This window comes from Microcaecilia unicolor, chromosome 9, assembly GCF_901765095.1.
Source record: "Microcaecilia unicolor chromosome 9, aMicUni1.1, whole genome shotgun sequence".
Lineage (NCBI taxonomy): Eukaryota > Metazoa > Chordata > Amphibia > Gymnophiona > Siphonopidae > Microcaecilia > Microcaecilia unicolor.
Window position 1 is genome coordinate 205,069,761 of NC_044039.1, and position 13,224 is coordinate 205,082,984.

Sequence of the window (13,224 nt, forward strand, 5' to 3'; positions counted from 1 at the left end):
CTGGGAGGGAGGGGGGCCCTGGCACACACTCTCATGCTCACACACACACACTCTCTCTCACAGACACACTCGCACCCAGTCTCACTCTCTGTCACACACACACACACACTCGCACATTCACTCTCTCTCTCTCAAACACACTCTTTCAAACATACACACTCCGAGGAAAACCTTGCTAGCGCCCATTTCATTTGTGTCAGAAACGGGCCTTTTTTACTAGTAGATAAACAGTTGTAAACAAAGCTGCACAGGAACAAAAGAAGTAAAAGAAAAGGGTATTTCGTGGGCAGAGCTCAAAGTGTCCGCATGCATGGCAAACAAGCACACTATTCAATATTCTTCCCAAAAGGACTCCTGATATACATTGGAGATGATGATACATAAATGGGGACCAGCAATAGACAGACCTTATGAAGGTTTTTCCAAAGAAAAGGGAAATCTTTGGAGGCACAGTGAACGTTTGTGATTGATGAATAGTTACGTGTATGTGGTACATTTCTGCAATATTTATAAGCATTTATCTTCTGAAAACACTTGAAAGCATCCAATTTCTCAACAAGATATTATGTAATATGGAGGCATATTTCCCAGGAATGCATAGAGAAGGTGTTTAGTTTTAGGTACAGAAGATTGGCAAGATTGAAATTCTTCCTCAACATGTAAAGCACTATATCATCACGTTATTTTTCTTTCCGATGGTGCTTTCCTCTGGGCCCCATGCACCTCCAACACCCTCGGTGAACCTTATCAGGGAGACACAGCAGAGCACTGGATTCCCTGATAAGCTCTACAGTGTTTTGGAACATTGCTGGGGAGGAGAGACGACCTCTCCAGATATCTTTCAAAGCTTGGGTTATGAAGGAACTGACTTTAAGAATTCCTTTTCCTTCTGGAGGGTATGCTGCTCACAAGGAGCCCTACTGCAGCACGTTAAGGGACTATTCTGTAACTGGGTGTCAAAGTTATTTTTTCATTTAGTGAATAGTTAAGCTCTGGAACTTGTTGCCGGAGGATGTGGTAACAGTGGTTAGCATATCTGGGTTTAAAAGATTTGGACAAGTTCCTGAAGGAAAAGTCCATAGCCTGTTATTGAGATAGACATGGGGAAGCCACTGCTTGCCCCGGGATTGGTAGCCTGGAATGTTGCTAGTCTTTGGGATTCCAGAATGTTGCTACTCTTTGGATTCCAGAATGTTGCTACTCTTTGGGTTCCAGAATGTTGCTACTCTTTGGGTTTCTGCCAGGTATTTGTGACCTGGATTGGTCACTGTTGAAAGCAGGATACTGGGCTAGATGGACCACTGGTCTGACCCAGTATGGCTATTCTTATGTTCTTATGTAGATGCACTGTGCTGCGCATCTGGGTGCCAAATTTTCATTATAGAATGCTAGCTTAACTCGGCATCTATACACCTACAATTAGTCCTGCCCACTTATACCATGTTAATAGCAAGTGTGAACGGGCACACCTGAATGCAACACATTAATGTATAACTTACGGTCTTCTGTAAGTGGGAGCCCCACCTGTGCCCCTCCTATGCTACGCCTACGTGTACATCTTTCATTTACATGCTAAGAGAATTGTGGAATCCGAAATATTCAGCCGGCGGTGGGCTGCGCTTTTGCTGTCCACCACCGGCGTTAAACTCAAATATTCAGTGCCAGGCCGTTTTCAGCAACTGGCATTGAATATCCAGGGTTTTTTCTAAAAGCTGCTTAAAAAGTTAACCAGTTAAAGTTGTATTCAGTGCTAACCGGTTAACATTTTAGTGGTTAAAGGAAAAGGGAAATGTGACTTGATATACCACCTTTCTGAGGTTTTTGCAACTACATTCAAAGCAGTTTACATATATTCAGATACTTATTTTGTACCAGGGGCAATGGAGGGTTAAGTGACTTGCCCAGAGTCACAAGGAGCTGCAGTGGGAATTGAACTCAGTTCCTCAGGATCAAAGTCTAGTGCACTAACCACTAGGCTACTCCTACCAATAGGCTATTTATGCAGCCTATTTTAACTGGTGAACATAGCCGATTAAGCACTGAATACCCGCACCTAACCTGCTATGTTGCTCAATATAGCCGGTTAGTAGCTAGCAGCTAACTAGAGATAACCGGTTATTTCCTGCTGAATATCCGCAATTAGGCACCAATGTGCTATTTAATCTGGCTGGCTGGTTAAATAGCTGTGAATATTGGGCATTTATGCACGTATAAGTGCTTGAACTGTATAATTTTAGAATACAAGTGGCACTTACATATTGTTGCTAATATCATAGAATGAGGTGCTTAAGGTCCAGAGTTGAGAAAGAGAGAGGAGGTGACCACCCTCTGGTTTGCCTTTGTAAGCAACAGCCATATTTGTGATGCACTGGGAGGAGCTAAAGTACCATATAAGGAAAAAAATCCTTATATGGTACTTTGGTAGGGTGCCAACATTTTGCAGTGGTCAAGCCCAGAGTCAGAAGAGAGTAGGCCTCCCTCCTGCCTCCAACTACACAAGGTATGTGGAGGGGGTCAAGGTGTGGGGGGGGGGGGGGGTGCATATGTCATTACTGGATATATGCACAAAAACTGTGCCTACCACACAACTCTTATGGGAATGTGTCAGGGAATGCTTGGACCCCTTTACTGACCGATACATATAATTTGCATGCTGTTAGGGTTGAGCATTGGTAGGTAATTCCAACGCACTGGAGTTCTGTTCATTGGGATCTGGAAGACTGAATGAAGGGAAGAACAGGACTTCTATAACACCACGTGCATTTTAAGGGAATGCCCATGACCTAACCATCAAGATGCAAACCGCTTTGATTGTGCCACAGAAAGGCGCTACATCACGTCCCATTACCCTCACCCCTTACCCTTCAATATGTCCCCTTTTTAAGTCCACACAGAAACACTTAGGCACTATTCCATAACAGGGTGCGTAAGTGTACGAATCTGCTGTTTTGGGGCTGATTTGGTGCTTTGCTTCTTTTATAATGTTTTTCAGGACAGAAATAGGGCATAATGTTAGGCGCCGTGTATCGAATTCCCTAGCTAGTGGGTAAATACAAGGGGGTAAAAATGTGGGCAGGGCATGCGTAGGGCATAAGTGGGGCTCTTTCTTACACATATGGGGTCCTTTACTAAGCAGTGGTAAAAGTGGCCTGCGGTAGTGTGTTTTTGGTGCGCACTGGGCCATTTGTTTAGTGCGATTGGGAAAAAAGGCATTTCTCAATGGGGCAGTAAAGGGCCGTGCGCTAAAACTAAAAGTAACATGTGGCTGTTTGCTGCCTGAGCCCTGACCACCACCCATTGATCTAGCAGTAAGGGCTCACATGCTACTCGCGCAGTAATCATGCAGCATGCGCCAATGTGGTCGCAATGCCAATTACCACCGGAAATGTGTGTCCCCCACGCGGTAGAAAATAGAAAAATATTTTTTACCATGGGAAACAGCGCGCACCAACTTTAAAATTATTGAAGGGCGCCCACGCTACTCCTACGATAGGTGCCCATTTGGCGCACTCTACCTGCACGTTAGCCCTGCCACTGCTTAATAAACAGACCCCATAGACTACCATAAATTGTACTCTAAATTTCTGCATTGAGGTACTCACATTTACACCTGCCGTTGACATGGTGAACGTGTGTACAACCAGGGGCGTAGCCAGACTTCGGCGGGAGGGGGTCCAGAGCCCGAGGTGAGGGGGCACATTTTAGCCCCCCCCTCGGTGCCGCCGACCCCCCCACACCATTGCTGACATCCCCCTGCCATTGCCACCACCACCACCAACAACAACAACTGTCACCCCCCCTCTGTCGACGACCCTCTCAACCCCCCCTCCCGCCGCCAACCCTCCGTCGCCTACCTTTGCTGGTTGGGGTCCCCCGCCAGCAAAGGTAGCAGACAGCGACGGCGGGTTGATGGCGGGTTGGCGGCAGGAGGCGGGGTCGAGAGGGTCGTCGGCAGGGGGTCCAGGGCCAAATCGACGGGGGCCCAGGCTCCCGTGGCCCCACGTAGCTATGCCCCTGTGTACAACTAAATGCATAGATGTTGATTTATGCCACGATTCTTTAACTGAATCTGGGTGCCCACTGCCATGATAGAATTTGCACTCAGCATGCTGCATCTAAGACATACTTAAGAATAACTCACCCTATTCATATAATGTGGGGACCAAAAAGTTATCAATGTTCATCTATGTCCCAAACATTTCATATCAGATGTAAAATATGGACAACTCAACAATTTTTTCTTTTTATTGGGAAAATCAGATTAGCTGCATATCACAACCATATGAATAGTCTTATTCTTTCGCTCAGGCGAAATGGTGTGTAGCAAATCCTCATATATCTCCCATCAATCCATATTTTTTTATATACAAAATTTTGTTCTTAAAGATTGTGCATATATATATATTTCACTCCCAAAGGCTGTGTAAGTATGCCCAGAGCATCACATATAGTTTTTACAATCCTTCACTTATCTGTGAAACGGCAATCTAGCAGTAACAGGGAACCCCCGCCGACATGGCCAGGTTTCGCATAGCGCTTTTTCAAGGAAGAGGCTCTCTGTAACAAAAGACCATATATATATTCTTATTAACACAACCCCCAACAAATTTCTCAATATTAATATAACAAATTATTTAAATATCTGTCCATACCTTAACATCCTGCTTTACTCCTGTATACCAAAAGATGGCCGCGGCATTTCAGCGCGAACCCTGCCCTTACATACGCTACAGCTGATCGCAAAACGCTCTCTCTGATTGGATCCTAACTCCCAACTAAACCACCAATCACATATCAGCTCATACAATTACATCATTGACCACCAGTCAATCTCTGAATTCAGCCCGGTCGGGGCTAAAGCATTTAACCTAAAAATCCATTGTTGCTCTTTAAAATTTAAGAGCTGAGCAATATTACCACCCTCCCATCCCATCTAAGACATAAGCATCACCACACTGGGACAGACCAAAAGTCCATCTAGCCCAGCACCTTGTCTCCTACAGTGGCCAATCCAGATCACAATCACCCGACAAGTTCCACTGGGCAAAGCATTTTGTACTGCTTGTCCCAGGAATAGTGAATTTTTCCCTACGTTCCTTTAATAACATTCTATGGCCTTTTCCTTCAGGAAGCCGTCCAAACCTTTCTTAAACTCTGCTAAGCTAACCGCCTTAACCACATTCTCCGGCAACGAATTCCAGAGTTGAATTACGCGCTGAGTAAAGAAAAATGTTCCCTTATTTGTTTTAAACTTACTGCACTCCAGCTTCATCGCATGCCCCCTTGTCCTAGTATTTTTGGAAAGCGTAAACAGACGCTCCATATCTATCTTTTCCACTCTAAGTGCCTAACTTGTGCCATGCTAGATAGATAGATAGATAGATAGATAGAAAGAACCTAATAGCTCTAGATAGATGGATATGGAAGCTCCCAGTAAGTATATAGAGCTGGCTAATCTCTTGCTGCATTGTGAAGTTCCTCTGAGGAATGATGAACCAGCATGTTGTGTTCTGATAACCTGGCAAATTAACAAGGCGATTACTGTGTTGATTTGATTTTGCCTTTTTTTCTTTTTGCACAGTTCTCCAACCTCTTTGCCCCACTGAAGACACCCGGTGGCAAGACTTGGTGATCATCATCGCAGTGTGCTGCGCTTCATTGGGATTCCTCTTTGTGCTTGTCATCATCTGTTACAAAGCAATAAAAAGGTAGGTCTGAGTTTATTGTTATTTTAAATCTTACGCTTTCATAATTGTTACTCTTGTCCTGCACAGAGCTATTAATCTACTGGTCAGGGTTGCTCAGAGACAAACTCAGGCCAAGGGCAAACAATCTTCAGGACCCTTCTGCCCCTCCCCCCAAGCAGCGAATGAGAAAGAGTGCTCTGACAGCCACTGGTCCTTCTTCCTGTCGCGTCCCGCCTCCTGTGAAGTAATTTCCTGTTTCCGCACAGGCAGGATGCAGCAGGAGATGGACCTGTGACCAGCAGAGCAGTCTCTTTCAATCGCCAGTGCTGGACCCGGGGAATCTGCCCCCCCAGTGGCATTCCTAGGGGGGCTGACACCCCCGGATGCAACGCGGACCCCCCCCCAGCGAAAGGACTCCCCCCGCGAAAGGACCCCCCCCCGCGAAGGACCCCTCCCCCGGTTGTACGCCGCTGGGGGGGGGGTGCCGCGCGCGCCTGTCCTCCGTTGTTCCATGCTTTTTCTCTGCCCCGGAACAGGAAGTAACCTGTTCCGGGGCAGAGAAGAAGCATGGAACAACAGAGGACAGGCGCGCGTGGCACCCCCCCCAGCAGCGTGCACCCGGGGCGGACCACACCCACCGCCCCCCCCTAGGAACGCCACTGCCCGCCCTCAGCAGCCCTGCTACTGGTACTGATGCATGGGACCATCTAAATGAGAAACGGGCAGATACTGCTCTGTGGTTTCCTTAACTTGTATACCATTAATATTAATGTTTTCAGCTTTCTTTGATATACCACTAAAGAGAGCAGGTCTGTTTATGATAAAGATAAATTACAGGGAGGACAAGTAGACAATATTTATTTATTTGTTACATTTGTATCCCACATTTTCGCACCTATTTGCAGGCTCAATGTGGCTTACATAGTACCGTGATGGCGGTTGCCATTTCCGGGTAACAGAATTACAAATGGTAATGTGTTAAGTTGCATACATACATGTAACATAACATACATGAACAGATCATGGTATAGATATATATCATGTGCATATTTATGTTAAGGAAGAATAAATTATGGAAATACATGAACGTTCCTGAGTACGAAATTGGGTTGTATCATTCTTTAGGTCATCGACTATGGAGAGGCCATATTCGACATAGAGATTGAAGTGGTTATGCTCATTCATTAGTGGTAAGGAGGTTGATCAGTCAAGTGATAAGATTTCAATTATGTCTATGTCGTAGTTCCGTCATGGCAATCGCCATTCCAGAGTGAAAGATACAATTGGTATTACATAAAGGCATGTAAGGGATAAGTCCATAAGATCAAAACGAAGGCTGACTAGAAAAGAACACTTGGTGGGTAATAGTAAGGATTTTAAATGGAATATGTTAGGAGATTGGGAGCCAAAGCGAGAACTTGCGGTCGGAGTTATCTTGTAAGACACGGATGGGCAGTTAAACAGGTGCAGAAAGATGGAAGTGTAAGATGATTAGATGAAACTGGTGGACCAAACACGTCAATGTGGTCGAAAGTTAGAGTTGCAAAATAGATTTACTAATTATGACTAATTATCAGCCGAAACTGTCAGTAATTCAGGTGGCGGGGCAGAAAGAGTATATAAAGTGACAGCTTGACCATTACAGAGAAGATGTCCAGAATCTGAGTGTCACGTTTGATGCACGGTCTGACTCTTCCTGTGAGGAAACAATGCCTTGCTTGCCATTTCTAATGAACTTGTACTGTTTGCTTGGGTGAGTATGGAATAAAGACAGCTTCTTTCTCATAATCAAATCTTTCTTGTGATTGTGTTTTGTGACTTATTAAGAGCAAGTGCACTGCTCTGGGGAATTAGGGAGTCTGGATAGACAAGGGAAAAATGCACTTCAGCAGCCTTGGGCGGATTGGTCATACCTAGTCTTCTGTAGCTGGACTACGGAACTGGGAGTGACTAATTCACCCAGAAATATATTCACAAGTTTCAGTAATCCGTGCAAAGGCACTCGGGAGTGCAACAGGAATATGCTGTAGCTTAGTCTCGGAGGGCCCGTGGCTGAATACCTCAAGCTCACAGTTCACCTCTGAGCTCGGAGACAATTAAACTAACCTCCTCTCCAAAGTTCTAAACTATGGAGAGGAAAGGAAACTAAAATGATTTTTACCACAATAGATAGATAGAGAAAGAGTGTGCACGCCTGTGTATGTGTGAGTCAGTGGCAGGGGCGTAGCCAGACACCCAATTTTGGGTGGGCCTGGGCCCAAGATGGGTGGACAGAAGAACTCCACCTTGTCCTACAAGTGATTTGGTGTCTCCATCTCTCACCTGCGTGCCATATGGTTCTCAAACATACCCCCTCCCCTGCATACTTTTAAATAGCAGATTTTCACAAATATCGGCTGTGAACACAGCCCCATAGACTTCCATCTGATGCAACTTCCTGTTTCCACATAGGAGGGAATACATCAGAGGAAAGGCTGTGTGGGTTAGTGTGAGCACTATGTATCAGTTGCTGCTCGCTGCAGGTGAAGATCTGCTATTTAAAAAGTATGCAAGAGGGACAGTTGTTGGGAGGTTTTGGCTGGTGGGGCTTGGGGATCCCTGCCAGCCACATCATAGGTATGCTGCTCCTAGGTGGGCCTGAGCCCAAAGTGGGTGGGCCTGGGCCCACCCGGGCCCACCCTTGGCTACGCCACTGGTCAGTGGTGTAGCTAAGGGGGGCCACAGGGGCCTGGGCCTCCTCAAACTGGCTCCGGGGCCCCCAGTTTGGCTGGCAGGGGTCCCCAACCCCCGCCAGCTAAGGCGTCTGTCCCGCGCTGGTCTTACATTGCTGGCGCCCTGTCCTGTTTTTCAGCACCATGCACGCTTGTTTCAGCATGGGACAAATGGTTTAGCTGGTGGGGGTTGGGGACCCTCACCAGTCAAGGTACCTTCCAGCAGTGGCGACAAGCGGCGGCGGGGAGTGGTGGCTGGGGAGGGGGGAGCAGCAGCGGCAGTGGGGAGGCAGAAGTGGCTGGGACCAGAGGTGGCGGCGGAAGGGCGGCAGGCCAAAATGTGCCCCCCCACCTTGGGCTCTCGCCCCCCTCCCATCGAGGTCTGTCTACGCCCCTGGTGTGAATGTTTGTGTATGGGAAGCAATAGATGCCAACCTCTGGGTCAGAGCTTAAAATTCTGTTCCACAAGGCATTCCAAGGCCACCGAGAGGAGTGGGGGGGGGGGGGAATTCCCTGGGCCTCCAAGGGGGGCCCAGCGCCGGGGTCTCTCTCTGCTGCTTCTGACGGGACCTGAGTGATTGCGTCCCGACAGGAGCAGAAGAGAGAAAACCCCCAGTGCCGGGCCCCCCTTGGAGGCTGAGGAGGACCCGGAGGAGCAGCAGATACAGCACGCAGAAGAGATCTTCATCACAGTCGACTGCCGCATTGCCTTCCAAGCGGCTGCGCGTGCATGCGCGACCTGAGATAAAAAGCAGCATCAGGGGCAGGCCACGTGGCAGAACTGTGAAGAAGAGCAGTGCTGGAGTGGAGGAGAAGACTCTTCTGCTGGCAGGACCTTGGGATCCCCGTCAGCCAAGGTATTTCCAGTTGCACCGGGTGGTAGCGATCCTTGGGGGGGTGGGCCCAGCGGCGGTGGCCCTGCCCCGGGTCCAGCTTGGTCTCTCGGCAGCCCTGAGGCATTCAAGGAGATTTACAGATAAAGCCCTGTCTTGTGCTGGACGAATGACTGTGCAGGACAATCAGGTTGCAGGATTTTGTAAACCCCAAGCGGCAGAGTGATTATTCTGGCATTTCCTGGAAATGAAACACAGTTGAGGAAGAAGGAGAAACGCTACTAAAATAATATGATCCAGTAGATTTGTTTTCATAGAGAGCCATAACTAAAATGTCTTTGTTATTTATTTATTTACTTATTTAATTTATTTATTTACTGCAGTTGATTCCTGAGGGTTTTGGAGTTTTATTGTAGGTTGTCAGTAAATCCCCAGCTGAATCAAGTTTCCAGCATAGCTAAGCTGAGAACTTGCCATTTCAGTTAAACTGGAGGGAATGTCACATCTATGATGAATGTAACGGTCTTTCGTTTGGAAAGGTAAAAATACCATCAAATCAAGGACATCACTTTTACATTTCTCACTGTATTGCTGGACTCCGTTCTCACTCATTGGTCAAAACACCCCCCTTTTTTCTTTAGGCAAAAAGTGACTCAATGTGATTTTAAAAAATGTTATAATTTCCCCCCCCCCCCCCCCCCCCCCCCCCCAATTTTTTAAACTATTAGATCCTTCCATATATCATTCAATTTAACAGGATCCAAAATGAGCACTTTTTCTTAATAATCTTTTTCAAAAATCCCAACAGGGCCACCTTTTCACCCATCAGGGGAAGTTATAATGTGCTCAAATCTGGAATAGATGTATGATCCACGCTTATCACACTGAGTCACTTTCTGCACAATAAAAAGGTAAGTTTTTTTTTTTAACCAGTGAGTGAGAACGGAGTAAAATAGTTGAACAAACAGTAAGAAATTTAAAAGTGTTGTCTTGATTTCTGAAGTTCCCCTCCCCCTCCATATTAGTTAACTTATACTTTCTTTGTGGTTGTATGTCTTTGGTTTTGAAAGTGTGGTCACAGTGAGACGCTTACTTTAGTTTCTCCAGTTGTTACAGACAGCGTTCAATGTCTTGAGTTCGAAGATCTTTGTAGTGATCATAAAGGTTCAGCTTGTTTAATACGGTTCCGTTTGACAGAACATTCCATATAGATTTTCAAACGACAAGAGAACACATACATAGTGTAAAGACTCCTGACGCAAGCCGGTTGGGCCGAAACACAGCTGTGTCGAGTCATGTCACCTTTCAATAAAATTTTGAGTTTTATCTTTTTGTGTGTCGTCTTGAGTTTTTTTTTTACTTTTTTTTTTTACTCTTTTTGTTTTTAATTTTTTACGTTTTAGTTTTATCATTTTCTTATTTTTTATTTTATTGTTTGTTTTCCCTCCCCTTTTTTGGGGTCATCTTCGCTGTTTTGTGTTGTTTGGTTTTGAAAGGACATAGGGCCGGTCTTAGGCAGGGGCGACAGGAGCGGTCGCACAGGGCCCAGTGCCTCCAGGGGCCCGGCGGTGCTCCCTCCCGCTCCCCGCCATTGTTGCGTACTAACTCCTTGCCTCCCCTCCCCCGAGCCGCAGGGTGCCCTCCCGGCACCTACCGGAACCCACCCTGGTGGTCTAGTGGAGTCTTTGGGGCAGGAAAGATCCTCAGTCTTTCCTGCCTGCCGCTGGCACTGAACCCTTCCTTGCCACATCGCTCTTTAAAAATGGCTGCCGAGACTTCCAGTGGCGGCCTCGCATTTTAAAGAAAATGCGGCAGCTAGAGGGTCAGTGCTGGCAATGGGCAGGAAAGACTAGAGATCTTTCCTGCCCCAAAGACTCCACTAGAACACCAGGGTGGCTTCAGGTAGGTGCCAGAAGGGCATCCTGCAGCTCGGGGGAGCGGGGAGGAGGTCTGGAATAGGTAGGTGGGTTGGGAGGAGAGCATACTGTTAAAAAAAAATCAAGGTAATATCTGTTTGGAGGGGATGGTTAAAAGGACACCCTAGTAATATTATATTCGTGCAGAGATTTTTTTTTTCTCCTGGTAAAGCGCCACTAAACAGATGTCATGTTATGAGAATTAGGTGCTCAACATTCAGAGTTTCTATCTATCTATTTATTTACTTGTTTATGGCATTTTATCCCACATTAAACATAAATTACATTGAAAAAAGATGATATGTGGGAACTTCCTATTTTGCTTTGTGGAATGCAGTGGTATATTATTTCACAGAGAAGGTATTGATTAATGAGGGAAGGGTTTCCTTCGTGCAAAACTGTCCAGAGTCAGTCTAAATGTGCCAGCAAAGTCTAGCTCAGCACACTATTAGCAGCCAAATTCATACAAAGTTAATTATGTTCAGGGGAAAATAAATCTGTTGGCTCAGGCTGTTTGCTATGTGAATATTCAGTCACTGTTTCATTATTGCTACCAAGTATTACATATTAAAGGAATTCATTTTAATTCATTTATCTAGTCCTTACATGCACATGGTTTTGCTTTTTAAACCCCAAGTTTTCCTAAGTAGCATTTTACATATTTACATTTGTTTTTCTGTACAAGTTTTGCTTGATTTGTCTTTATTTGAAATTAAAAAAAAATGTTTAAAAACACAAGGGGCAGGGCTAGGTGGGACGGGGGGCTCCACCGAACTGCTCTGCACAGGGCCCCACAATTGCTAAGACTGGCCCTGAAATGATGTGCACAACCAGCCACTGCTGCAGGCCTGAAGGAAATTATAGTGCTCTTAAGCAGGGGCAGCAGTACCTGCTCTTGTTGTATGACAAACCAATGTCTGCACACTAACAGATAATCATCCAATAATTTCAGTAATGGGCAGAGAGAGAAACCTGTTTTCACTGCAGTGGCGTAGCCAAGGGTGGGCCTGGGTGGGCCCAGGCCCACCTAATAGCAGCACACCTATGAAGTGTCTGGCAGGGATTCCCAAGTCCCACGAGCTGAAAATTCCTGTCCTTCCTGTATACCAGCCTTCCCTCTGATGTATTTCCGCCTATGCGGAAACAGGAAGTTGCATCAGAGGGAAGGCTGTGGAACCAACATGAGCAGTGTGCATTATTTTCTGCTTGCTGCCAGTGAAAATCTGCTTTTTAAAAGGTATGGGGGAGAGGGGGGGATGTTTGAGAGACCATCCAGCTTATAATCGAACGAGAATAACGCCCAAGTTCCGACCTAAATCGGGAGATGGGCGTTCTTCTCACAAAAACAAATAAAGCGGTATAATCGAAAGCCGAACTTTGGACGCTTTCAACTGCACTCCGTCGCGGGTGCGGACAAAGTTGACGGGGGCGTGTCGGAGGCGTGGTGAAGGCGGAACTGGGGCGTGGTTATCGGGCGAACAGAGATGGGCGCCCTTCGCCGATAATGGAACAGTTTTGAGCTAGAATTTAGGACACTTTTCCTGGACCCTGTTTTTTCACGAATAAGGCCCCCAAAAGTGCCCTAAATGACCAGATGACCCCCAGAGGGAGTCGGGGATGACCTCCCCTGACTCCCCCAGTGGTCACTAACCCCCTCCCACCACAACAAATGATGTTTCACAACTTTTTACTTTCACCCTCAAATGTCATACCCTCCTCCCAAGCAGCAGTATGCAGGTCCCTGGAGCAGTTGTTAGGGGGTGCAGTGGACGTCAGGCAGGTGGACCCAGGCCCATCCCCCCCCTACCTGTTACAATTGTGCTGCTTAATGCTACTAGTCGTCCAACCCCCCCAAACCCACTGTACCCACATGTAGGTGCCACCCTTCACCTCTTAGGGCTATAGTAATGGTGTAGACTTGTGGGCAGTGGGTTTTGAGGGGGATTTGGGGGGCTCAACACCCAAGGGAAGGGTGCTATGCACCTGGGAGCTCTTTTACCTGTTTTTTTGGTTTTGTAAAAGTGCCCCCTAGGGTGCCCGGTTGGTGTCCTGGCATGTGAGGGGGACCAGTGCACTA

The 13,224-nt window shown here is 46.6% G+C and overlaps 1 protein-coding gene across 2 annotated transcripts in view; it reads left to right on the plus strand.

The window, feature by feature from the left end:
• PRIMA1 (proline rich membrane anchor 1) overlaps positions 1 to 13,224 on the plus strand; it is an 86,583-nt gene that overhangs the window by 31,097 nt on the left and 42,262 nt on the right. For both annotated transcript variants that reach the window (XR_003943379.1, XM_030214906.1), the window contains exon 4: positions 5,582 to 5,708. Coding sequence is in view for 1 of the 2 variants with exons in the window: in XM_030214906.1 (XP_030070766.1) it covers positions 5,582 to 5,708 (127 nt within the window). In the remaining variant the exon portion in view is untranslated. The remainder of the gene's footprint in view (positions 1 to 5,581; positions 5,709 to 13,224) is intronic.